Source organism: Natator depressus, chromosome 6 (genome assembly GCF_965152275.1).
Source record: "Natator depressus isolate rNatDep1 chromosome 6, rNatDep2.hap1, whole genome shotgun sequence".
Classification (NCBI taxonomy): Eukaryota; Metazoa; Chordata; order Testudines; family Cheloniidae; genus Natator; species Natator depressus.
In genome coordinates this window covers 120,749,314-120,776,506 of record NC_134239.1, presented here as the reverse complement: position 1 = coordinate 120,776,506, position 27,193 = coordinate 120,749,314, and the positions used below count along the sequence as shown (strand labels likewise).

General features: G+C 44.3%; 1 protein-coding gene across 2 annotated transcripts in view; it reads right to left on the bottom strand.

Moving 5' to 3' along the window:
* The window catches only part of SLC35F4 (solute carrier family 35 member F4), a 182,093-nt gene that overhangs the window by 38,631 nt on the left and 116,269 nt on the right, over positions 1-27,193 (bottom strand). The window contains exon 1 of one of the 2 annotated variants that reach the window (XM_074956441.1): positions 24,971-25,106. The exons of the other annotated variant lie outside the window; for it this stretch is intronic. Coding sequence (XP_074812542.1) covers positions 24,971-25,046 — 76 coding nt within the window. The 5' untranslated portion in view covers positions 25,047-25,106. Of the gene's footprint in view, positions 1-24,970; positions 25,107-27,193 lie in introns of those variants that run through there. 2 annotated transcript variants of the gene reach the window in all.

Genomic DNA, 27,193 nt, shown 5'->3' with positions numbered 1-27,193 from the left:
AATTTATCAACATTGTAATCTTGACTTTATAGCCAGTCTCTCTGTGGTCTGGGCCAGCTCACGTCATCTCTCCAAGCCTCATATTTCCCTGCCTTGTAAAGGGGGATAATATTATCTACCCCATAAGGGTTAGGAAAAGTTTGTAAAGCTCTTTGATGATGATGAAAAGCACAACATACGTGCTAAGTATTGTGACGGATCTGGAACATTTCCCTCATACAACACAGCACAGTGCCTTACTCTACAATTGACAAATGGTACTTGCAACATCCACAGACTGAAATCCCAGGGGCTAAAATGATCAATACGTTTAGGCCAAAATTTTCAAAAAGTCACTAGTTATTTTGGGGGTCCCACATTGAGGCACCTTAAAAGAGCCTTATTTTCAGAACGTGCTGAGCACCCACCCTCTGAAAATCAGCCTTTAAGATGGCTCACCCCAAATCACCAGTCACTTTTGAAAATGTAGTTCTTGGCCTTTACATATCAATGATAAAATGAGGATAATATAGAAATATGTATCCCAAAGAGACTGCAGACAATTAGGAGAGACAGGTCGCATCCCAATCCATAGATCCAGATCTAGTGCTGGATAAAGCATCAGGATTAGCCTCAGCAGGAGCTTAGTGGAGTATTTGCAACGAAAACTGCAGAAAGCATTTTTTCTTATACACGCACACACAGCTCCTGGTTATTTATATGCTGTATAACAGTGTGGCATCAATCTTTTTGCATGTGTTGAGAACCTCAAGCAGTTGAGACTGAAATTGCCAATTAAGAAACCATATTTAATTTGAAGACACTACTTGTGTTAGTGCAATATTCTTCCCTGATCTTCGAGAGCGATCAGGTAGCACAGCAATTAATCAATAGTTTATTGTTAGAGCTGGAAAGCTTTGGACTATGCCATTTTAGGCTCTAAATATATTTCAAGGATATATTTTGACAGTGAAGGTGAGCAGATATATTCCAGATAATTTATCTAAGCCTACTATTTTATTAGCAGCAAGGACAACGTATCACAGATTGCAGTACCATGTAAAGATCTACATGCACTTTGTTAGCTCTGGTTTACAATAGAAGAACCAAAAGCAGAGCTTGCAAAGCTACTATTCTTTATTTTCTTCACAGAGCAGTTGTACGTTATCAGGCAGTGTAAAGAAATGCATGGAGTCCCTCTGGATTTGCACCAGACTAACAAGAGCAGTATTTGCCACAGAGATATATATTCTTCTCTCTTTCTAGGAATTGTCACGTGTGGCTATCGAAGGATAGCCGACGGGTCTGGCCACATCTCTGCCTGGCAGCTCCTGGATGCGGCAAGGGCAGGGCCGGCCTTCCCAATGCAACCCTAGACACGCAAGTGGGTGTGGAGGGAGCAGAACCGGGTGAAGTTATGGCTCTGCCCTCCCATGCACAGGCTGTCAGAGGTGGCCAGGTGAATGCGGGACGTAAGCCGCGCCCCAAAGAAGGGTGAAACAACTTACCCTCTCCTCAGAGCAAAAGGAGAGTGTGACCCTCAGAGACCCTAAAAGCCAACTGGCAAAGGGTTCACTGTCATGGAAAGGCAATTTCCTAGCAAGCCTGATAAACTCACTACACTTAACACATTGCTGTCATAGTATTTATCGATTAAAAACATCATGTGAGGTATCAAATGAAAGCTTATATCAGATTAGTCATCATGAGCATTGTGTGATGTGCGTATGACTGCCAGTCAGGAAGTTGAATGTACATACTAAAAATATGTTTAAACTATGTAACCAGGCAGAGTTGATAAGTTTTTCCCAGACACAAAGGAATGTTGATTTACCCCTCTGCCTAGATCTCTGATGTACATTGATCAGGATAAGCCAAATACGATAGAAGTTCATTTGCATCTGAGGTAAACAGGAAAAACGAGTTAACAGGAGGATGAGAACGCAGCCTGGTTTCAAAGCACACTGGAACACAAAGCAGCAGGAAACAAGGAGCTTATCCTAGGGGTACCCTTCAAAGGGATTCATTTCAAAGGTTTGCTGGCCTATAAGAAGGGACAAGAACCTTTTGGTTATCCATTACTGAGGGAGCAAAAAGGACAGCACTTTTTGCATCCATGAGAGTTTGATCCCAACCCTGAAGGCTGTTGATACTGAGCAGTTGCTTTAGGTTAGAAACTTATCTTAGACAAAGGTTTTAGCCTGTTACAAGTAATGATCAGTCTCTTAGAAGCATGTTATACTTCTGTTTTATTTGTAACCATCATTGTTTCCATTATTCTTACTCAATACTCACTTGAATCTCTGTTCTTTGTTAATAAGCTTATTCTCCTTTTACTATAAAGTCATCTCAGTGCTGTGATATTAAGTAACACATGCCTTCCCAGTTGAATCACGCAAGCTGGTGTGGATGCGGTCTCTTTGGAAGCAGCAGACTTGGAAATTACTGAAAGTGCCCAGTCACAGGGGCTGCACTCTACAAGGGAACGCTTCTAGCAAATTAGGGAACAGGGGGTGCACCAAATATTAACCTGCAAGGCAAAGTAAGGGCTCGCAGAGTCCTGAGAAGTTTGTCTGGGGTAGTTAGCAGTCCGAGAGCTGTCACTCAGTTTAGCATCAGCACGTCTCTCTCTTGCTGAGGCAGGGGGGTAACACACCCCAAGAAAGCACTACAAGGAGCCTGGAAGGAACTGTGACTTCAAGAGGGGTCCCCGGGGCTGGTGTTGGCACAGAGCAGCTTATGTAGCCCCTATCATCTTCATGGAGCCCAATCTGTCTAGGTACTTCCCAGGCTGCCATCACTGTAGTATCTGAGTGCCTACAATCATTAACAGATTTACCCTTGCAACACTCCTGTGAAGTATTACTCCCATTTTACAGATGGGGAACTGAGGTACCGTAAGATTAAGTGACCTGCCCAGGGATACACCGGGAGCCTGTGGCTGGTCATCAAACCCACTTCTGCTGAATCCCAGCCCAGTGCTAGGCCAGTGGTGGCTCTTCAATCCTAAGTGAATGGATTTTCACTTATTCCTCAGAATGCAATATCAAACCTTTCCGCTTTTTCTGCAGACCGTTCTGTTCAAGGAACTGAATGATGTTGCTAACTATTATTTGAGATCTGTGTAACCCTGGGTCACTGTGCCTCACACTCTACGTCCCCCACAGAAGGCTACATTTTACCCCATCCACCTGACCAGAATACCTCCATCAGCTCCTCTCTTCAGAACCCCCACACTTCCCATCACAGCTCCTCACATTCCACCATGTCAATTATCACTCCCACTGGGACAGATCCATTTCTAAACCAAGCAACAGGATTCTTGTGCGTAGTTTCAGTGACTTTTCCGAGGCTTTTCCTCCCACACCCACGTGATTTCTCTCCCTAGACATGGTCTCTCTCTTGCAAATGCTGTTGGGACAGGAGGTGAGATTCATAGAGACAAGCAGTGAAGCAGAAAGCTGTATTCTGTCATGTTCAGCTCACCCTCCACACCTCTGAATGACTTTTGGTTTCACTCGGTAAAATCAGTTTTTCAAAGGAGAACATGGAGTTAGTGTAATTGTACACACAATCTGCCTAGCAAATCCATTCTTACATGATTACTTTATAAGCTACTGGCAGCTGCTGCATAATCTGTCATTTACTGTGTACCAAACCCTTACCTGACTTCATCAGAATATGGCAGAGTAACACCAGGGATGAATCTGGTCCATGACCTTACATTACATGAACCATCGGTTTAGAATGAGTCTGTATTTTGCACAGAATTTGGTGATTTATTTTAACAATTTATCATAATAGATATTGGGGCCAATCTCCAAGACAGCATTTCTTGCAGTACGACCCCTCTCCCACCTCAAAAAGCTTATAATTTTATGACAATACATAAAGCAACAAGCGGGTTTAACAAATAATACACGGGAGAACAGGAAGTGACATCATGGGACTGCATAGGGCTAGCAAGAGGATAACTTCATGCTCTACTTTGATTATTCAAGTAAGCAAATGGTTAATGTATGATCTTAATTAGCTGATTGGTTCCTGTGTGGATACCTTTCGTATTCTGCCATTCATGAATTTCCAAGAACAGCAGAAAATCCAAAACTTGCTGCTCAGTTCAATTGTGTCCCTTACTCACATGAGTATGTAATTAATTGGATTGCTCATGTGAGGGACAGTTACAGGATGGGTCTCTTACACCAGGTGCTTAAATCTAAGAGCATGTAATTTAAATCTAAGAGATTGTACCCTGCTACAACAATAAGAGGGAATAAATCCCCCCTCTATGCCCCCGATGCACCCACATAGACTATGCCCAGATTGAGGATCCTGGACACAGGGATTGGGAAAGTAAGAGCTCTGGAGCAGATACAAGTGAGGACAGAGTGGGCAGAGTCATGGCTTCACCCACCCCCCACATGCCAGTCAATGATGTTCACTGAGCGCTGAAGAGGGGTATAGTAATTTACCCCCTCCCAATGCAAGTGGGAAGCCCAGGGAGGAATCACACCCAAAGTTAGTAGAAAGAGTCTGTATTACTGTGCAAATGGGTATTGATCTGTTTGGCACTGTAGTGCTCCCCTTCTAGCTTCAAAACCCATTGAAGCACTAAATATAACAATGTCTTTGTGACACATCTGCAGGTCAGTTCAGTACAGTATGTTCCAGTGTCTACTAGAACAAAGGGGTCCTTGCCAACCTCCCCCAGTCTAGGCAGACTCGGAATAATAGAAGTGTTATGTAAAAAATGGAGCAGCATTTCCGTACCAATCAGCTACAAAAACAATTCTGGAAGGCGAGGTAGGTCAGTGGGATGAGTTGACTCAATTCCCCTAGCATCCTCAAGAGTATCTGCCACTAGAAACGTATCGGGTCAGCCTAAAATCACCTATTATTGCTTAGAATTTGAGGATACCTGTGTCATGGTTACAGAGCTAGCTACATCTGTGCCTCCTTTTCCGGTCTCCCCGAGTGCACTGGCCTTCGCCCTCAGGCCTCGTGCGCCTCCTGGGATGGAATTCTGAGATTCCCCCACCAGATCCCGGGCTATAGTACACTGAGGATCAATTGTGCTTACCTAGCGGGTCCAACTGGGTTCATCACCAGCTGCAAGCCTTTCCTTTGGGAGCTCTGACCAGTAGCGTATACAGGGACTGGGCACTTTTCCTTCTCTTAAGAGTAGGAACAAAGGATAGCAAAAGAGCAAAAGGTTTTTAAAACAAGAAAAGGTCTATACACATGCCTACCTTACCTAAAGGCTTGCCATCCCTTGGCAGAGACTCTCTTCATTGTCTCTTCCAACACCTGCCCATCCCTACCCTTGAGAGTGTCACTTTTATCCCCCCCGAAGTCCTTTGTCTCAGGCATTTGGTTCTCCTGTGTTTACAACTTTTGATCCTTTCCCTTGGCAAGCTAGGCTGGTGAGCTCTGCAGGTGGTCGGAGGTAGAACCTCAAAGCAAATGGCCCCTGAAGGGTGTTTTAAGTGTTAGCCAATGGGTAGTTATCTGAAGCCATTATACTCTTTCTGGCCTTGAATCAACCCCATGTTTTCATACAGTTACCCCACTTAAAACAGACACATATGGAGCATATAGTATTCATAAATGTTGCAGAGCAGTCTCATGTCCTTCACAACTAAAATACTGCAATAATCCAGAAAGTAAATAAATATGCAGGGACCATTTTACACAATTGGTTCTGTACGGGGAGACTTTGGCAAACCAGTAAAGTGCCTGAAACCACTATGGCTTATTGCTAAAAGCAGCCAAGTCAGCAGGCTTAGCTTAACCAAGGCAGGAGGGGAAGGGGGTTTTTGGGTGCCACAGGGAGGGCAGCTTGACCCCGCATCCTTCCTGATAAGAATTGTGTTGAAGTTGCTGATACATGCATCTTAGAAGAGCAGGATGTGCCCCAGGAATGTCCTTGGGGCCTCAAGGCTGCAAACTCTGGAAAAACCCACACCTGGTTAATCGATAATCAGAAGGAGCCTCTTGCTTGCTCATTGAAACTGCTTGCTTAACAAGTTTTCTTTAAGGGACATGTCATTCTATTACTCATGTATAAATAAGGGGGACTCTTCAGGACTGGACTCTCTCTCTCTGGATGCATCTTGTGTTTCCCAGCGGCAGATGGGCTTCCACTGTGCCACTCGAGAGCCACGTTCAGCTTTGGTAATTATCAAGGGTTGGGGGTGTTTTAATAACCTCTTGCGGATGTGTGTATAAGTTCTTGAGACTAAGTAAAGTTTAGCTTTAAGTGAAAGCACTCTTGTGTTGTCCTGTTTGTGCCAGCCATCTATCGGTCGGACGGCCGTGTCTCCCCTGATTTATTTCCTGACACCACCTCACACAGAGTAAAAGTTACCAAGAGTTTTGGGTTGAAAGAACCCTGGGTAACAGTTCCAAACAAATAATTTAGTGTGTGCTCTGTGGCAACCTGGACCAAACTGTGCGAAAAAGACCAGGATTGGGCTGCACACAGATGGAACAGACTAGAAAAGATGGAAAAGAAACTATGGCAGCGCCATTACATTTAAAAATTAAGGTTTTCCATTAATTTAATATAAAAATTAATAATGCATCCATAGAATAGCCCCTGTTTTACTTATTCTGTATTGAAATCCATTTAGTTTACACTGTTCCCACATCTTCAGTCTTCAATATGCCGCAGACTTTTGCATCACCAAAGCATTGTCTTTGTATTGACAAAGACTATTTACGTCAGAGAAATCACAGAAACAGCTGGCGGGTTTTGACACATGGGGCGGTGTAGAAGGCAGTTTTGGATTGAGGGGGATAAGTACATTATTTGGATGTTTCTGCTAAAGTGATTAGCAGTGAAATGCCATTTCAATTTTAATCTTTTGCTGTCAGAGTTCGCAGCACCTGTTGAGCCAAAGCAGCAGCTCATACATCACAGAACTCGTTTCAGGCTGTCTGCAGACTCAGGAAGACATCACTGCGTTGTTTATACTCCAGTTTACACTTTCAGAGTTATTTGCACAACCAGGGAGGCTAGACACATTTTTTTTAAAATGAAAGTTAAGATTCTGGTGCATAATTCTGCAGCAACAGAGAGAGGAAGAAGTGAATTCTGTGGCCAAGGAACCATGGACTATACATGGCCCGGGCAAAGAAACCCAAAAAACTCTGAGTTATAATGCTCTGAGGGAAACTGAGGATAGCATATTCTGAGGACTGAATGTCAGAGTTGTGAGTGATTCAGATCTGTGGTTTATCCTGTTATAGCGATAGGGATCAGAAACAGGACTAAATCCTTCCATCAGTGACATTGGTATGAATCCAGAGTAACTCAGCCAAATCACTCTGGACTTACATTGGTGTATCTGAACACAAGATTTGCCCATGAAGTTCAGATCTAGGTTCAAACCTTCCCTATGTTTGGGTGTGTTCAGATCGAGCATTTTGATTCAGGCCCATGTGTTTGTTATAGTGACAATGGAGCAATTTCAAAGAGGAACATCAGTAAGTTTTTGCAGACTGATTTGATGCCTACTTTTACTCTTCTATTCATTAAAGAAAAGACTGCTCTTGGCTCAGTCTTGGTATATTTAAATATGCCACAGCTTAGTTAGTATATCTGAATAGGCCACTTCTGAGACACCAGGAACACTTATGGGGGAAAATGTGTGACAGTTACAGATGTATTTCCCTTCAGAGTGATGCACTTTTTATTAGTGGTTTGCTTGGTTTGAGGGGTTTCACTTTTGAAGGGGAAGGAAAGGTTACATCATTTATTTTTCCTAAGCAAAAAAAACACGAAAAAGATTTGCAGATTTTAATTAAAACCAAATTACTCAAAGGTGGAGTGTGGCATTTCTCTGCTAGGCCACGTTTCACTATTATCAAGAGTGAGCGAAAAGCAGATTTTTCTATTGCACCTTAACAGTGACATCCATCCACAATTCCCGCCAATTATCATCGGCCACAAACAGCCATTCATTTGGAAGTCAAAAATACTGCAACTTTATACATCATTAACAACGAAACCCCTACAATTTATACATGTCTTCCTGTTTCTGTTATGAAATGAACGGGGAGGCAGCGTAGTCTCATTTCAAAGCAGAGGACTGTGGGTGAGGTGTCCTACATTCTATCGCTGACTCTACAACTAGCTTGCTGTGTGATCTGGGGCAAGTCACTTTACCTCTCTGCACCTACCACTCCTGTAAAATAGGGATAATAATACACACCTGCTTGTATAAAGTGCTTTGAGGTCCTCTGATTCTGGGTGTTAAATAAGTGCAAATTATTGTCAGAATTTTCAAAAGAACTTGGCAGAATTGGTCATTGGATAGCCCCCATGCCATAAAGTATCTTTTTTGAGATGGGGCATCCAGAACTGCACACAGTATTCAAGGTGTAGGCAAATCATGGATTTATACAGTGGCATTAAGATATCTTCTGTCTTATTATGTATCCCTTTCCTAATGATTCCCAACATTCTATTAGCTTTTTTGACTGCCGCTGCACAGTGAGGAGATGTTTTCAGAGAACTATCCACAGTGACTCCAAGATCTCTTTCTTGAGTGGTAACAGCTAATGTAGATCCCATCATTTTGTATGCATAGTTGGGATTATGTTTTCCAATGTGCATTACTTTGCATTTATCAACATTGAATTTCGTCTGCCATTTTGTTGCCCAGTCATCCAGTTCTATGAGACTCCTTTGTAACTCTTTGCTGTCAACTTTGAACTTAACTATTTTGAGTACTCTTGTATCATCTGCATACTTTGCCACATCACTGTTATCCCCTTTTTCCAGATCTTTTATGAATATATTGAACAGCACTTGTCCTACTACAGATCCTTGGGGACCCAGCTATTTACCTCTATCCACTGTGAAAACTGACCACTTATTCCTACCCTTTGTTTCCTATCTTTTAACTAGTTAAGGATCCATGAGAGGTACTTACTTTACTTAAGAGCCTTTGGTGAGGGACCCTGTCAAAGGCCTTCTGAAAGTCCAAGTACACTATATCCACCGGATCACCCTTGTCCACATGCTTGCTGACACCCTCAAAGAATTCTAGTAGATTGGTGAGCCATAATTCTTCCCCAACATATCATGTTCATCTATGTGTCTGATAATTCTGTTCTTTACTATAGTTTCAACCAATTTGCCTGGTCCTGAAGTTAGGCTTGCGAGTCTGTAATTGCCAGGATCACCTCTGGAGTCTTTTAAAAAAGCAGCGTTACATGAGATATCTTCCAGTCATGTGGTATAGAGGCTGATTTAAGCAATAGGTTACATAGCACAGTTAGTAGTTCTGCAATTTCATGTGTAAGCAGAGTCAGGATGAGCTCTACCCTGACATCTGGTGGCAAGTCATGGTGGGTTGTGGAAAAGAACTTCAGGGGCTGATCTCATTTGCATAGGCACACCCACGCTGCCTAGCATGAGCCCATAGCTGCCCAAGTGGTCACTTTGGCTTCTGTGGGATCCCCAGTTTCTCTGTTATTGGGGCAGGAAGAATAAATTATTATCCTGATTATGTGAATCAAGGACAGTGGAACTGTATTTGGCCTTTTGCTATGATGGAGGGACTCGCCATCAACTAAGTAGCAGTCGCTAGGCAAGAGACATGGGTTCCAAAACTCAGTGAATTGAGAGAGGCTGGGGACAGGTAGTAATACCTGGTGGTATGGGACCCCTGGTGAGGGCCCTACATGCTAATTGCACTGCCTCCTCTCTACTGTGGAATATCAGAGCTAATTTTGATTCCATTAAGAGTCTAGTTACAGGCTGCTGAGCTGAATTCACTTTGGGCCAATGGTGCACCAGCACTGAGGCTCCCCTACTACAAGCTGAAATCACAAAAGAGCTAAACTTACTAAGAGCTGAAATCACGGAGTGTTGTGTTAAGTAGTGGGGGGGGGCCTGAAGATATATTGTAGAGCAGTTTGTGGGGACGGCTAGAGCGGCTCATGGGATGGCTGGCAGAGCAGAGCGGCTGGTTGAGCGGAGCAGTTCATGGGGGCGGCTGGAGCGGCTCATGGGGGCGGCTGGCAGAGCGGAGCAATTCATGGGACGGTTGGTGGGGCAATCGGCTTTGAACCACGTAAGGTGCCCCTTAACCACCCCATCTTCACCCAGGTTGGGAGGTAAAACTGCAGATAAACTTTCGAACTCTGGCACTGCACTGACCAGGGACAGAGACTTTTGAGTTGTTGGACTTTTGGGACTTTGGGTTGCTGGACTCAAGAACCAAAGGGAAAGGACATGCCCCAATTTGCTTGGGGTGGGTTTTTGCTCATGGGTTCTGTTATGAATCCTGTTGGTGGTGTTTCCCCAACATAATGCCACATTGTTTCTCTCTGTTATTAAAAGGCTTTTGCTACACTCAGACTCGGTGCTTCTGAGAGGGGAAGTATTGCCTCTTGGAGGCGCCCAGCGGGGGTGGTATATATTTGTCCCAGGTCACTGGGTGGGGGCTCGAGCCGGTTTTGCACTGTGTTATTGGAATGGAACCCCTAGATATTGAACCCGGCCCTTGTTGCTGCCAACTCTGACTGGAAGAAGGGTTACACATGTAAGAATTCCTTCAGAACTCTTGGATGAATACTATCCGATGAGTCAAAAGAATAGTAAATATGGCAGGCGACCAGCTTGGCTTAACGGTGAAATCCTAGCGGATCTTAAACATAAAAAAGAAGCTTACAAGAAGTGGAAGGTTGGACATATGACCAGGGAAGAGTATAAAAATATTGCTCGGGCATGTAGGAATGAAATCAGGAGGGCCAAATCGCACCTGGAGCTGCAGCTAGCAAGAGATGTCAAGAGTAACAAGAAGGGTTTCTTCAGGTATGTTGGCAACAAGAAGAAAGCCAAGGAAAGTGTGGGCCCCTTACTGAATGAGGGAGGCAACCTAGTGACAGAGGATGTGGAAAAAGCTAATGTGCTCAATGCTTTTTTTGCCTGTCTTCACTAACAAGGACAGCTCCCAGACTGCTGCGCTGGGCATCACAACATGGGGAGTATATGGCCAGCCTTCTGTGGAGAAAGAGGTGGTTAGGGACTATTTAGAAAAGCTGGACATGCACAAGTCCATGGGGCCGGACGAGTTGCATCCGAGAGTGCTAAAGGAATTGGCGGATGTGATTGCAGAGCCATTGGCCATTATCTTTGAAAACTCGTGGCGAACGGGGGAAGTCCCAGATGACTGGAAAAAGGCTAATGTAGTGCCAATCTTTAAAAAAGGGAAGGAGGAGGATCCTGGGAACTACAGGCCAGTCAGCCTCACCTCAGTCCCTGGAAAAATCATGGAGCAGGTCCTCAAGGAATCAGTCCTGAAGCACTTACACGAGAGGAAAGTGATCAGGAACAGTCAGCATGGATTCACCAAGGGAAGGTCATGCCTGACTAATCTAATAGCCTTCTATGATGAGATTACTGATTCTGTGGATGAAGGGAAAGCAGTGGATGTATTGTTTCTTGACTTTAGCAAAGCTTTTGACACGGTCTCCCACAGTATTCTTGTCAGCAAGTTAAAGAAGTATGGGCTGGATGAATGCACTATAAGGTGGGTAGAAAGTTGGCTAGATTGTCGGGCTCAACGGGTAGTGATCAATGGCTCCATGTCTAGTTGGCAGCCTGTGTCAAGTGGAGTGCCCCAGGGGTCGGTCCTGGGGCCGGTTTTGTTCAATATCTTCATAAATGATCTGGAAGATGGTGTGGATTGCACTCTCAGCAAATTTGCGGATGATACTAAACTGGGAGGAGTGGTTGATACGCTGGAGGGCAGGGATAGGATACAGAGGGACCTAGACAAATTGGAGGATTGGGCCAAAAGAAACCTGATGCGGTTCAATAAGGATAAGTGCAGGGTCCTGCACTTAGGACGGAAGAACCCAATGCACAGCTACAGACTAGGGACCGAATGGCTAGGCAGCAGTTCTGCAGAAAAGGACCTAGGGGTGACAGTGGACGAGAAGCTGGATATGAGTCAGCAGTGTGCCCTTGTTGCCAAGAAGGCCAATGGCATTTTGGGATGTATAAGTAGGGGCATAGCGAGCAGATCGAGGGACGTGATCGTTCCCCTCTATTCGACATTGGTGAGGCCTCATCTGGAGTACTGTGTCCAGTTTTGGGCCCCACACTACAAGAAGGATGTGGATAAATTGGAGAGAGTCCAGCGAAGGGCAACAAAAATGATTAGGGGTCTGGAACACATGACTTATGAGGAGAGGCTGAGGGAACTGGGATTGTTTAGTCTGCAGAAGAGAAGAATGAGGGGGGATTTGATAGCTGCTTTCAACTACCTGAGAGGTGGTTCCAGAGAGGATGGTTCTAGACTATTCTCAGTGGTAGAAGAGGACAGGACAAGGAGTAATGGTCTCAAGTTGCAGTGGGGGAGGTTTAGGTTGGATATTAGGAAAAACTTTTTCACAAGGAGGGTGGTGAAACACTGGAATGCGTTGCCTAGGGAGGTGGTAGAATCTCCTTCCTTGGAAGTTTTTAAGGTCAGGCTTGACAAAGCCCTGGCTGGGATGATTTGATTGGGGATTGGTCCTGCTTTGAGCAAGGGGTTGGACTAGATGACCTCCTGAGGTCCCTTCCAACCCTGATATTCTATGATTCTATCTGGCCCTGGTGACTTACTACTGTTTAATTTATCAATTTCTCCCCAAACCTCCTCTATTGACACCTCAATCTGGGACAGTTTCTCAGATCTGGAGTACTGTGTCCAGTTTTGGGCCCCACACTACAAGAAGGATGTGGAAAAATTGGAAAGCGTCCAGCGGAGGGCAACAAAAATGATTAGGGGACTGGAACACATAATTTATGAGGAGAGGCTGAGGGAACTGGGATTATTTAGTCTGCGGAAGAGAAGAATGAGGGGGGATTTGATAGCTGCTTTTAACTACCTGAAAGGTGGATCCAAAGAGGATGGATCTAGACTATTCTCAGTGATAGCAGATGACAGGACAAGGAGTAATGGTCTCAAGTTGCAGTGGGGGAGGTTTAGGTTGGATATTAGGAAAAACTTTTTCACTAGGAGGGTGGTGAAGCACTGGAATGTGTTACCTAGGGAGGTGGTGGAATCTCCTTCCTTTGAGGTTTTTAAGGTCAGGCTTGACAAAGCCCTGGCTGGGATGATTTAGTTGGGGATTGGTCCTGCTCTGAGCAGGGGGTTGGACTAGATGACCTCCTGAGGTCCCTTCCAACCCTGATATTCTCTGATTCTATGATCTGTCGCCTAAAAAGAATAGCTCAGGTATGGCAATCTCCCTCACATACTCTGCAGTAAAGACCGAAGCGAAGAATTCATTTAGCTTCTTCACAATAGCTTTGTCTTCTTTGAAAGCTCCTTTAGCACCTCAATTGTCCAGCGCTCACACTGTTTGGCAGGGTTCCTGTTGCTGACGTACCTAAAATTAATTTTGTGTCTTTTGCTAGTAGCTTTTCAGACTCTTTTTTGGCCTGCCTAATTTATACTTTTCCACTCGATTTGCCAGGACTTATGCTCTTTTCTATTTTCGTCTGTAGGATCTGACATCCAATTTTTAAAGGATGTCTTTTCGGCTCTAACTGCCTCTTTTACTCTGTTGTTTAGCCCTGGTGATTTATTTTTTTTATCTCTTGCTGACTTTTTAAAAATTATTATTTGGGGTATAAATTTAATTTGAGCCTCTATCATGGTGTTTTTAAAGAGCTTCCATGCAGTTTACAGGCATTTCACTCTTGTGACTGTTCCTTTTAATTTCTGTTTAACTAGCCTCCTCATGTTTGTGTAGTTCCCCTTTCTGAAGTTAAATGCTACTGTGGGGGGTTTCTTTGGTATTTCCCCACTACATGGATGTTAAATGGAATTACATTATGGTCATTATTACCAAGCGGTTCAGCTCTATTCACCTCTTGGACCCAATCCTGTGCGCCACTTACACTAAATCAAGAATTGTCCCTCCCCTTGTGGGTTCCAGGACAAGCTGCTCCAAGAAGCAGTCATTAATGGTGTCTAGAAATTTTCTCCTCTGTATCCCATTCTGAGGTGACATGTTCCCAGTCAATATGGGGATAGTTGAAATTCCCCATTATTACTGGGTTTTCTGTTTTTGTATCCTCTCTAATCACCCTGAGCATTTCACAGTCACCATAACCATGCTGGTCAGGTGGTCAGTAGTCTATTCCTATATTCTTATTATTCAAGCATGGAATTTCTATCCATAGAGATTCTCTGGTACAGTTTGATTCATTAAGATTTTTACTATATGTGACTCTATGCTTTATTTCACATATAGTGCCACTTCTCCAACAGCGCAACCTACTCTGTCATTCCTATATAGTTTGTACCCCGGTATTACCGTGTCCCATTGATATAATTGTTCTACCAATTTTCTGTGATGCCTATTACATCAGTTATCCCCATTTTACAGATGGAGAGCTGAGGCATGGACAGGCTAAGTGACTTCTCCACTGTCACATGGAAGGTCTATGGAAGAGCAGGAAACTGAACCCAGATTCTCCCAAATCCCAGGCTAGGGTCCAAATTACTGCACCATCCTCTGCATCCTCTGTTGAAGTAAACTTTTAAAAACTCCCATGCAGCCTTTAAAACACCAGCAATACAAGGTCTAACATTTTTACATGCAGGACCAAATTGGGAAAGAAAGGAGCTGGAGGTCTATGCACAAAGCATGAATATATGCACCACGTTATTAATAATATTTAGCATTTAATGCACATATTTAATATATTTAAATCAATTTTAAGACCTTATTTAATCCTCACAGTCCCCAAAAGAGGTAGGTAAATAGGTAACTATTATTATTCACACATTACATAAAGGGAAACTAAGAAACAGATGTTAAGTGATTTGCCCAAGGCCACCCGATGTGTCAGTGGCAAACTCTTGACTAGAATCCTGGTATCCCAACTCCCAATCCCTCGCTGTAAGCACTGGATGAAGCTACGGCTCATTTGGATGGGTAGTTTCCACGATACTGACTGCATGTTCAATCTCCCAACCTCTGAGTGCCACTGCAGTAACTCTGCTTATAAACATGTACGTGCATGTGAGATGGGATGACTTATAAAAACCTGGTCTGAAGGGCACGTTGGTCCTGAGTGCATGTTCCCTTTGCAAACATGGAAATCTGAAGGGCATGTGTTAGACATTAACCCTTGTGTGAGTGTGGAGCTCTTCATCTTGTGCCCAATCCAAACCACAATGGGACTCTTTGCACTGATTTCAGCAGGCTTTAGATCAGGCCCTTCACCGAAAATGTAACAAGAGGAGGCAGAGCTTGCAAAAAAACAAATCACTGTTCAAGTCCATGCTCCATTATTCTAAGCTCACATTGTATTTAGTTCATAATTGTACTTTTATCTTGTTATTTAAAGCCCCATGAGAAGCTTGAAAATATATTATCTTTCTCTTGTTAATTTTGTCCTCCACTTAGCCAAACAGATTCTTCCTCACTGTCATTTGAAGCACACTCAAATGAATAGCACTGTTTCTCTTTAAACAGCAATAACTTCAATTTGTATGACACCAAAAATAAAAATCTCTCTGTGCCAGCATCAACGAAAATATCAGCACAGCCCCCAGAATAATGTTTATTAGATAATTCCTACTGTGGGGTTGGCAGATGGAGAATGAAATGTTGCATTTTGAAATATATTGGCTATATATATTTTTTAATTCTCTCAGTGATGGAGAATGATACATTTTGGAGTATTTAGAATTTGGTCTTCACCCAGCTCAGTGGAAAGGCTTGTATGGACTTAAATGGGAGTTGAATTGGGCCATACAATTACTGTAGTATTGAGCTAATCTTGGATTTAGAAGCATTAGACAGAATCATGTGATCCATACTCAGGACTAGAGCTGTTTGGAAAATGGAATTTCCATTCCCCAGGAAATTCCAATATTTTGACACTTGTTTTTGTCCCAAAACAGGACACACACACACACACACACACACACCCCAAAAATGTTCATGGAACAAAAAGTTCTGGAAAATTTGAATTTGGAAAAATTGAAACAAACTTTCGACATATCCAATCGAAACATTTTGTTTAAAAATGTCAGCATTCCAAAATGTCAGTTCAAAACAGAACATTATATTTTGAATTTTCCCCATTAAAAAAAAATGATCAAAAGCTAAATTTTTCCCAGGAAAAAATTTGATTTTGACAAAACTCCATATTTAATTGTGAAAGTGCTTCAGCTGAAACAGTTCTGCTCAGGACCCTAATGTCTCCACCTTTGCCCCAAGTACTCCCCATGCAAAGGAGAACCTGTGTGTACAGATCTCCCCTTGGCAGAGGGCTCTCCGTGGGGTCAGGAATCTATGGCTGGGAAGGAAGCTGGCTGCAGGGTAGGGCTCAAAGAGACATGCAGCCACCCCCTCTGCACACCCCAGGAAGAATTCACTCAGAAGTTAACACAGCCACAGGCCGCATTATCCTTTGTGTGGCATCTCTTCTGCACCATGACCGATCCTCTTAAAGGAAAAATTCCTGGGCAGCCATTGGCAGGGAAAGGCCAGGTAGCATGACTCCAATGAAGCCGTGCTGATAGGGATGTGGAGGAGGCATATGTAAGTGGGGGAATGGTCCCGCTATTGTGGGGAACTTTCCTGGCTTATACACTGCCCCGATGAGACGGGCTAGCGAAAGGATCTGAGTCCTCGCTCCCACTTCCTTTACCGAGAGGCCTGCCTGACCTCAAGGGCTCCCCTTTCCACTCTCCTGTGTGGCAGAGTCCTCATAACCCCAACAAGGCTGGGCCCAGGATTCCTGGGGGGCTCGACCCCCAACCTTGTCATGGTCACTTACGGAAGGGGCTAGGGTGTCCCCACTCCTGGGTGCGCTCTCCACACTGAGCACTTCCCTGGCCCACTGATCATTACATACAGTTCAAAGCAAATACAATTTATTAAACCAGGGCTTTGGAGCAGAGCCTGGAGCTGGAGCACGGAGCGGCTCTGGAGCAGTGGAGCTGCAGGTTTTTGCCTGGAGCTGGAGTGGAGCCGGAGCACAGCTCCAAAGCCCTGTATTAAACAGCAATCAATTTTTAAAAAATAAGGAAAAAATGGGAAAGGTTAAAGGAAAACATGTCACCCTGCTCTGTGGCACAGGAACATCACAACCAGCGTCTCTGGAATGTGAGGGAAGTCCACAGTCTGCCCCTCACGTGTCCCCAGCCTCCTTCACAGGCCCTGGCTGTGCTGCAGGGATGCTGCAGGTCGGACACTTGTTCTGGAGGTGGCCACACGGTCTCAGGCTCTAGGTGGCAGGACCCTTCTTCCCAGCGTCGCCCCTGCCCCGTCGGGATTATGATCCCCCTCCAACTCTGGCCTGCAGGGCCTCTTGGCTGGGGGTGTCTCCCCACTCTGGGCCTGCTGCCTAGGGTCCCCCTCGTTTTCCTCAGCTGCTCACCACACCCAGCTCCGGACTCCAGCCCCAGCTCCAGCTCCACCACTCTGCCTCAGCACAGCTGCTTCTGCTCTGCCTCCAGTTCCTGGGGCTGCTATTCTGGCCCCTTTGGCTCTGGTTGCTGCAGCTCTGCTCCCAGCACTGATCTGTTCCCCCTGGACCGCTTCTCTGGTTCTCTCTGGCTCTGGCTGGCGCAGCTCTGCTCCCCAGCTCAGCTCGGGCCCCTGCTCTCTCCTTAACTCAGCCCCACTCTGTTTCAGGCAATTCCAGCTCACATGGAGGATGCGGACCCCCCGGCCTCCTGACTCCCTCATTATCCTTCCCGTCCTCTCATTCAGGCTGACCTGGACCATTGGCCTCTCCCCATTGTTCTTGAGGACTGTCAGTCACAGGGTCCTGATTTCCCATCGACCCTTCCCCTTCCTTTTGGTACTGGGAGCTAGCCGACCAAAACACCCCCACTGAGTTTTTGTAAGGGGCCAACAGTCCCCTTACACATAGGTTAATGTGGAAACATAGGATCTGGGATGTTTGGGGAATCCATGAAGTTAGTGGAATCCTCTGCTAATTCCATGGTATGTGTGGAGGAACTAACCCTGCCCCCAAAAAGAACATTCTTAGGGCATTCTGGGCCTGATCCAAACCCTTTGATGTCAGTTTAAATGGGCTTTGTGAGGAAACCTCAAAGACATTTCCTCCCGAGAGTTTCTGTGGGAAGGAAGGAACTAGGCCACTGAAGGCGTGTCTACACAGCAACTCGACACCCGCGGCTGGCCCGTGCCAGCCAACTCAGGCTGCGGAGCTGTTTCATTGCTGTGATGATGTCCAGGCTCAGGCTGGAACCGGGCTCTAGGACTCTGTGAGGTGGGCGGGTCCCAGAGCCCAGGCTCCAGCCTTAGCCCAGAAGTCTACACAGCCATGAAAGCCCCACAGCCTGAGCCCCATGAGCTGAGTCGGCAGTCATGGGCCTGCCATGAATTTTTCTTTGCTGTGTAGACGTACCATCAGTTTACCCGAGTAAGAGCTTCAGAATCGGGTCCTTGTATTTCATCTCTCTCTAACATATATTTTTAAAATAATGAAAAAAAGGATATCTTTTGCCACAAACATGGCAGCACAAAGTGTGCCTATCCCACTGGGCTTGCCCCTATACTGACTGAAGTAAAAGGAAAGATCCTCATTGACTTCAATGGGCTTTGGCTCAGGCCCATCATCTGGAGCAGATGCATTGACTGTTGGGATACCTAAACACATCTAAAGCTGAGCAACACACGTCAAAAGCAAATCTCTTATTATGAACCAGCTCTGTAATAAACCTTACTGTGCATTGCCTCTTATAGCTTCACAGATTTATATATTTTATTCCTAAAATAAAAGGTTGTAACCCCCCCACAACACAACACACACACACACTCTCCTTACAGTGTGTATGATAACACCCATTTTTTCATGTTCTGTGTGTATATAAATCTCCCCACTGTATTTTCCACTGAATGCATCCGATGAAGTGAGCTGTAGCTCACGAAAGCTTATGCTCAAATAAATTGGTTAGTCTCTAAGGTGCCACTAGTACTTCTTTTCTTTTTACACACACAAGAATCATTTTGAAAAGCCCAAGAATCCAATCAATGCTAGTATTTAGTGCCATGTCCAGACAGACACAGCCCTGTCTATGAGCTGGATTCTGATCTCACTTTCACTGCAGTAAATCAAAAGTAGCTCCACTGAAATCTTTGGTTTTATACTAGCATGAAGCTGCTGTGAGAGGAGAATCCAGCTCAGTTTTTGGACATTATGAGAGCAACCACTCATATTTCAAATAATAATAATATGATTGAGGGTCTCCATTGTTATACAGTGTAATAAATTCACGGAGATACATAGGCCTCGGAAGACGTCTTTTAATAGGCACAGTCACACACGATGCACAGCTTTATACATATATCTGCATAACAGAGACACCCCGCAGAGGCTCCACTGTGCTAGGCATTGTATACAGTTATACACACACACACAAGCAGAGCATGTTCCCAGTGGAGGAACAGTTCCACAGGACACTGGTAGAAGTCCAGGGGAAGGGGGGAAGGAGCTGCATACTGCACCAGAAAGCAAGGCTGATGCTGAGAGTTGGGTCAGGAGTGGCAGCAGCCTAGTGAAGGCTGCTCTAGCAGCAGTCATTTGGATTCTCCCCCTCTTCAGGAGCTGAAAGCCCTAAAAGAGAATGCTTCACAAGTCACTAAGAGATGGAGGAGAGTCTGCACAGCCAGCGATCATGCCCCAAACTGAGGAGCTCTGGACTAGTAGGAAGTGACCTAGGGGAAACATAATGTGGGGTAGCTCAATAACTGGGACAGATGCTTTAATAAACCCCTAAAGCCTCGGGTTCAGACCCACTGGAGTGGGTGGGCCTGGGTCCGCCTACTTTCTCCCTCTCCCCCTGCTCCTCCGTAGTGACAGAATCTCTGGGGGAGCAACTGGAGCACGCAGGGGTGACTGAGGCCACAGCTGGACCCCCCTCTGGGATGACTAGGCCAGCAGAAACCTGACCACTAGACCAGCTGGTCATCAGATCATCCTGCTGTACACACACACACACACGCACACACACGCACACACAAAGAAAATCTAGGGTTCCAATTCATGACAGGATTAAGCCCGGGTTTAACTGTAAGCGTTTGTTAAAGTCCCAGTAGGGATCTGTCATAACCATACAGCTAAGGGTAGCCTAGAATTCCTCCTTACCTGTAAGGGGTTAAGAAGCTTAAATAACCTGGTTGGCACCTGACCAAAAGGGCCAATGGGGAAGGAAGATACTTTCAAATCTTGTGGGGGGCGGGGCGGGGGAGAGGTTTTGTTTTGTGTGCTCTCTTCGGAAGCAGAGAAGCATCAGGTCAGAAAACTCTTTCTCCCATAAACCATCCTAAAAGTCTCTCATATTACACAAATTGTAAGTAAAAGCCAGGCAAGGCATGTTAGATTATCTTTTGTTTTGCTTGTGAATTTTTCCTTTGCTGGAAGGAGGTTTATTCCTGGTTTCTGTAACTTTGAAACTAAGCCTAGAGGAAGTTCTGCTGTGTTTTTGACTCTTTTGTTACCCTGTAAAATTATTTTCCATCCTGATTTTACAGAGGTGATTTTTACCTTTTTTAAAATAAAATCCTTCTTTTAAGAACTGGACCGATTTCTCTATTGCCCTAAGACCCAGGAGTTTGGGTCTGTGATCACTTTGTAAGCAATTGGTTAGGATATTATTCTCAAGCCTCCCCAGGAAAGGGGGTGTAAGGGCTTGGGGGCATATTTTGGGGGAATAGGAACTCCAAGTGGTCCTTTCCCTGATTCTTTGTTAAGTCACTTGGTGGTGGCAGCGTACCGTCCAAGGGCAAAGAATTTGTGCCTTGGGGAAGTTTCAACTTAAGGTGGTAGAAGTAAGCTTGGGGGTCTTTCATGCAGGTCTCCACATCTGTACTCTAGAGTTCAGAGTGGGGAAGGAACCCTGACAGGATCTTTGCCTGACTTGTGACATAAATAGACAAATCAAAGGGTGGGATAAATGAACTATTCTTATCCTCATTTTACAGAAAGAGACCTGAGGCATGGAAGGGCCAATCCATTATTTCCGAGCACCCTGTAAAATGCATAAGTGGCATTCTGAGACAGCCAGAAAAACATCAAAACTTTGCTAATATTTCTTTCCCATGGATGCATGGGGAGGCACGACCTGCTGTGCAGACTGAGTGGGAAGCTCTGGAGCCGCTCAGAACATTTTCGACAAAATGTATTTTCACTGAAATATGCTGTTGCGTTGAAGCAGAAAGGTGTTGTGGAGATGTATAGATTTCAGCGAGAAAGTTTCTGAGGTGACACCAGAACTGAAAACTTGCTGGTTTTGCACCAAGGATGGACATTTTTACACTGCTTCATGAAAACATTTGAAGTGTATGCTTTCATGCCACATTGGAACAAAAAATTTCAAAGCCCTGAAAGCTGTCCCGAAACAGAAAGGTCATCCTGTAACCAGCTCTAGGTGGCTCCCCAGGAATTCTCAGGTCCTAACCCCGCAGATTCCTCATGAGAGACACGTAGTAGAAGTTTCTCCACACAACCCCAGGCAGCATGACCGGTCACGCACTCTGCTGCCATTTGCACTCTCACCACGGCTGCATGCTCCTAGCTGCACCATGGCATACTAATGCTGCTGTGAGGAGCTAGTGCTGGTCAGACCAGCATCAAACTCTATGACAAATTGCCTGAGATTAAGGCCAGTGTTTTCAAAAGCACTCCCCCTAGTTTGGGGTTCCCAACTTGAGGCACCTCAGGCATGTTTCCAGCGCTGCTGAGCACCCACAGCTCAGAAAGATTTGAGGCTGCCTTCGTGTCTTTTCCCAGATAGCATTCTACGTAGAGCAACTGCTCCTTGGTTCACCTCTTTGGCTGACGATGACCCAAGCCTACATTCCTGTAGAATCTCTTCCACCTGTTACTCTTTCAAAGGGAATCCCCTGGACTTGGTGGGGGGAAAGACAGACAGGGGAGCTTTCAGGCTTGCAGCTCCTGTCCTCTCAGACCATATCCAGCACCTTTCTTTCCATCTTTGTTGGAGCTTTGCTTCCCTCCATGCTGGTCAGTAGAGGGGAACATCATTAAAAGGATTCATGTGGAACTCCCTACCACCCCAGAGCTTTCACATCACAGAGGAAGTCCATGCAAAATTTCAGACTGTCCAATGGTGAGAACGTCCCTTCTAATTTCATCGCATGCATGGAGGGTTTTGAAGAGGCTTCTGCCACTGGGGATTCCCAGGCCAAAAGACAGTCTCAGACAACTCTGCCGTTTTTAGAGGGTGATCGCTAATAGAATTTTTCACCGTTGGTACCAGACCCTCTTGTCACAGGGGGATTTATACAGATAGGAAAAATCTCTGGCACTTCTTTTGGGAAAGGCCTCTCTTTCCTCAGACTTTTGGAAAAGGAGGGATATAATACAAGTTGGTATTTGTGGGTGTGGTTGGGGTATCATTTAGATTTGATTATGATCTCTGGTTGGTTACTGATCAAGAAAGGTACCAGACGGAAAACTACAGACACTCCAGTCTCTGTTTATCCACAAAAGAGGTACAGCACCGTCGGCCACAGTGCATGTGTATATCTTGCTCCCCCATACAAGTGCCTCACTACCCGAAGATCACCTCTCAGGAACAGCTCAGCCTCCCTGCTAATTCAGTCCTTGGCCTCTACTGAGGCTCCCAGTAGGTTGCAAAAATTGCTACATGAACACCTATCCCTAGGAATTGGACAGATACAAGCAAATCTCTTGGCAGGTCACTGCTGGTTCTATGTTGTTGTTGAAAATGGTAATTTTGAGTCTTCGTACATGGTAATTCAAAACTAAATAATTTTTATGATGGTGTCATAACTTGTCAAACAAACTCTGACCAGTCTGAGGCTGGAATTTTCCAGAGGAGCCTAAGGGAGTCAGGCACCCAAAACTCATTCATTTGAAGTCGGGTGCCCACCTCCTTGAGGAATCTTTGGAAAGGCCAGCTGGAATCTTTGCAGACCTGTGAATCTGGCTGCACGCATTTGCATTCAATATATGAGCTAGCAGGAGCTTTGATTTTTGTTCTGCCTTGCTAGTTTCATCTGTAACACAAATGCTTTCAACCTTGACCTGTCTGAAATGATAAATTCTGCCATCTGGCCACTCCCCCATAGTCCACAGCCTTTTATTCTTATTTAAACAGCTGCGTTTTCTTCTTCTCTGTGGAAGTGGGCCAGTGTAAACTCAGGTGGAGGACAGACATTCCTGTCCCCCATGGGCAGCAGACAAGTGTCCGGACAAGGTGAAGACTGGCCCCTGGAACTGGCATCCTTCACGGTGTTTTGACTTTGGCAACCTTTAGGGAACCATCGCTTGTCACATACTCAGTTTGTAAGCTCTTTGGGGCAGGGACCATTTTTTGTTCTGTGTTTGTACAGCATGTAAACACAATGGGGTCCTGGGCCATGGCTGGTGCTCCTCAGTGCTACCACATTTCAAATAACAATAACAATCACCAATAATAGCAGCTCACCAGTGGTGATGGTGAGTTAACTGAGCTGAATGATTATAATTTGAATACCACTTCTTTAAAGCAAGACACTTATGAGCGGTTGAATATATGAATTAACATTTAGCATTTCTTTAAATCAGGTGCCACAAGACCACAGAGAGAATCAACATATGAACTCAGCTCTAGCTGCACTTTTGATTTTCTTTAAGACTTTTATAGGAAAAGAAACATATTTAACTAGACCAGCTGCAAACAACTGTATAAATATTAATGTCACATATCACACCTATGCCAAAGTCCAAGTGCAGTAGATGATTTCTAAAATAGTTTTGCTTGTATAGGAAACTAGTCCTACCTGAAATTTAGCCAGTCATGTCCTTATAGATTCAGGAACTTTAAATCACACTGCTATCATGCTTTTGTTGATAAGCACTATACAGTATTTGAAAAAGTGCCATAATTTTCTTTTAATCATGAACAAAGTACTGAATTTAACATACAATGCAAAGTAATAACATTTCCATTGCTAGCAAGAGCCGCAAAAATCAAACCAGAGATACAATGCCTCTTACAACACCACAGCAAGAGCATCCTTAACAACACACCATAAATAGTAAATTTAAAATGTATTCCTGCCTCAGTAAGCAACTTTTGAAAGAACTCCTCTGCTCTTTGAGATATTTTAAATTCAAATATGGTAAACTTGAAAGAAAGTACTTAAAGCTTGGGATTCCTATGGAGATATATTCAAATAAAATGAACTTGAGCAATAGTAAAGGCTTTTTCAAACCTTTTTTTAATTTATACCCAGAAATATAGTGTTATATATTTTATGTTCCAAGCTTTTTATCTGCATCACCAGCTAATGTATAGCGATCATCTGTAACGCTGAGCAATAAGAGTGACGTGAAGTTCACACTCAGCAGGGAATGAAAATGAGCGTTCCTGCTGCACTTTACGTTAGGTTGTCATCTCAGTTCAATAACATGGGAAACATTTTCCCCCCAATTGCTATTCTGTAGCATATGTGTATTACGCAGTTGTTCATATCCGCTATTGTTCTAACAAGTAAGAGGAAGAGGACCAGCGTAAAGGAACTATTACTGTCTCTTCTCTCTTAAGTTAAGAGACAGCAAGCATAGGAAGTTAGTGCCACGCATTACAATGTTTAAAACATAGGGCTAAATCTCGAGCATGGTATATAAATACTACGGACAACTGGGGAAGCTAGCACAGAGCTACATTTTGTGCCTTTTCTAACAGTGAAAACAAAAGCAAACCAACTTTTTGAGTTCTGCCTCATTTTAATATTAGTTTCTCCACCTAAAATTGTTCCCATACCAGTTGCATATTGAAAAACTAGACATTTCTGACTACACTCATTTTAAAATAAAAAATGAAAGAAAGTGCCAGAAATACTTAAAGCCTCCAGTTACTTTTTAAAAAATATAAGATATATAAATTGGAAAAGAACAAGAGTAGCATGTAAACTAATTGCATCCCTAAGGGTAGATATGCAGTAAAAGAGCATTTACCGTCTGGTATAGGTGAATTTAATTCAGAAACACTGTAAGATGCTAATGGTGCCACTCTCGCTGAATGTTTCTTCATCCTTTCAAATTGTTCTCCTAAGATGTACACTCATTCCGTCTTTAGCCTCTGCATTGCTTTTGGTCCCCAGTACAATAGTAAACACTCGGCTATGGCTGGAATCTGGTGTTGTTCTGGAGATGCGGCAGCAAGCTATGAGTACTGATTTGCTGTTTCCCTGGGAAACCATTTGCAACACATTCAAACCATGCTTGACCTCTGCTAACACTTTTCTTTCATTCCATTGTTAAGCGCAGCAGTTAAAATATAAATATATTAGCTAATGCTCTCCTTCAACTTTAAAGTGATGCAACCCCTTTGGATTAAGGCAATGGTTTCACGTATAATATCTTCTCTCTTTCACACAGCAGACCGGAGCTTTCTCAGTGACAACTGCAGGGGAGTTCTGCGATACAATTTTCTGGTCCCCTTATTGGGACAATATCCTACAATTAAATTAGTTGTTTTTTTTTAAAGTAAACTTTGAATAATGTGTCTCCTAAAGGACACTGAACTCATAAAAGTCCAGGGAAACAGAATATATAGTATCTATCTATCCATCAGCTAGCTAACCTTTATACTGAAGGCAACTTTCTAGTATTCTAGGGCCCTAAAAAAATTGTCACAGTCTCTCTCTCTCTCTCTCTCTATATATAGGCCACAGTTGGTCTAGATTCTTCCCTGCTTCCCGTGAGGCAGTTCCTACACCTTCTCCCTTTCTTCGGTGTTGTTTGTATTGTGGCTGTGAGAAAGTTTAGTTGAAGAAGCCAGTTTGTGTGTCTTTCTATGGACATACAGTGGTGGCCCTTCATATCCTGCCAACCATCTGAGACAACTGAGGGGCTGACTCCACCCTCTTTGCTCATTTAAACAGTACCACAGAACTCCATGGGGCTACTTCAGTCAGTAAAGTACTATTCAACATTTATCTAGGTTCATGCAGTGCCCATCACCATGGCTTCAAGAGTGCCCTTGGCAAGGGTACCAGAATCAGGGTCTATACAAGTATTTCCAAGTGGATACCGTCAGTGTTTTTTAATAGATTCATAGATTCTAAGACTAGAAGGTAACATTGTGATCTGACCTCCTGCATAACACAGGCCTGAGAACTGCCCCAAAATAATTCCTGTTTGAACTAGACCAAATCTCTCCAAAAACATATGTTTAAGTAGTCCAGATACTTCCTATAGTAACCATGTCAGAGTGCCAGGGAATGCTGCAGGCAGGGAGGTAACTGTGCTGATTTGTCTTGGGTAAAGCTGGCAATAGTCTAAGGGTCACCACTAATCACACTTCATGTCTACCATGCACATGTGGCTTTGGTAACAACCTAGAACAGAAAAGGAGGACTTGTGGCACCTTAAAGACTAACCAATTTATTTGAGCATAAGCTTTTGTGAGCTACAGCTCACTTCATCGGATGCATTCAGTGGAAAATACAGTGAGGAGATTTATATACATAGAGAACATGAAACAATGGGTGTCACCATACACACTGTAAGGAGAGTGACCACTTAAGGTGAGCTATTACCAGCAGGAGAGCGGGGGTGGGCACCTTTTGTAGTGATAATCAAGGTGGGCCATTTCCAGCAGTTGACAAGAACGTCTGAGGAACAGTGAGGGATGGGGGGGGATAAACATGGGGAAATGGTTTTACTTTGTGTAATGACCCATCCACTCCCAGTCTCTATTCAAGCCTAAATTAATTGTATCCAGTTTGCAAATTAATTCCAATTCAGCAGTCCCTCGTTGGAGTCTGTTTTTGAAGTTTTTTTGTTGAAGCATTGCCACTTTTAGGTCTTCTCAGCCTGGGGTTTGCAATCTACAGTGGGTCATAACCACTCTACCTTTCCCAGCTATGTAGGAGGAGGGCCCAGGACTGTCATGGTATGAAAAAGTTCAGAATCATTGACCCAGAAGGCTACATTTTAAGCTTCCGAGGGAAGCCAGCTTGTAGGAATCACAAAGCTGTTTTAGACACTTAATAAGCGACTTTGTCCAGGTGTGCAATGACTAGCCCAGTTCTGCCCCCACTTACTCCCTCACTTCAGGGGGTGCTGCGGGGTAGCAGCCGAGGACAGAAGTGGATGCACAGTACCCGACAACCCCAAGCAGTTCTTGAACAACTCCAGGAGAGGTAGGTGCATCAAGGCAAGTTCCAACCTGGA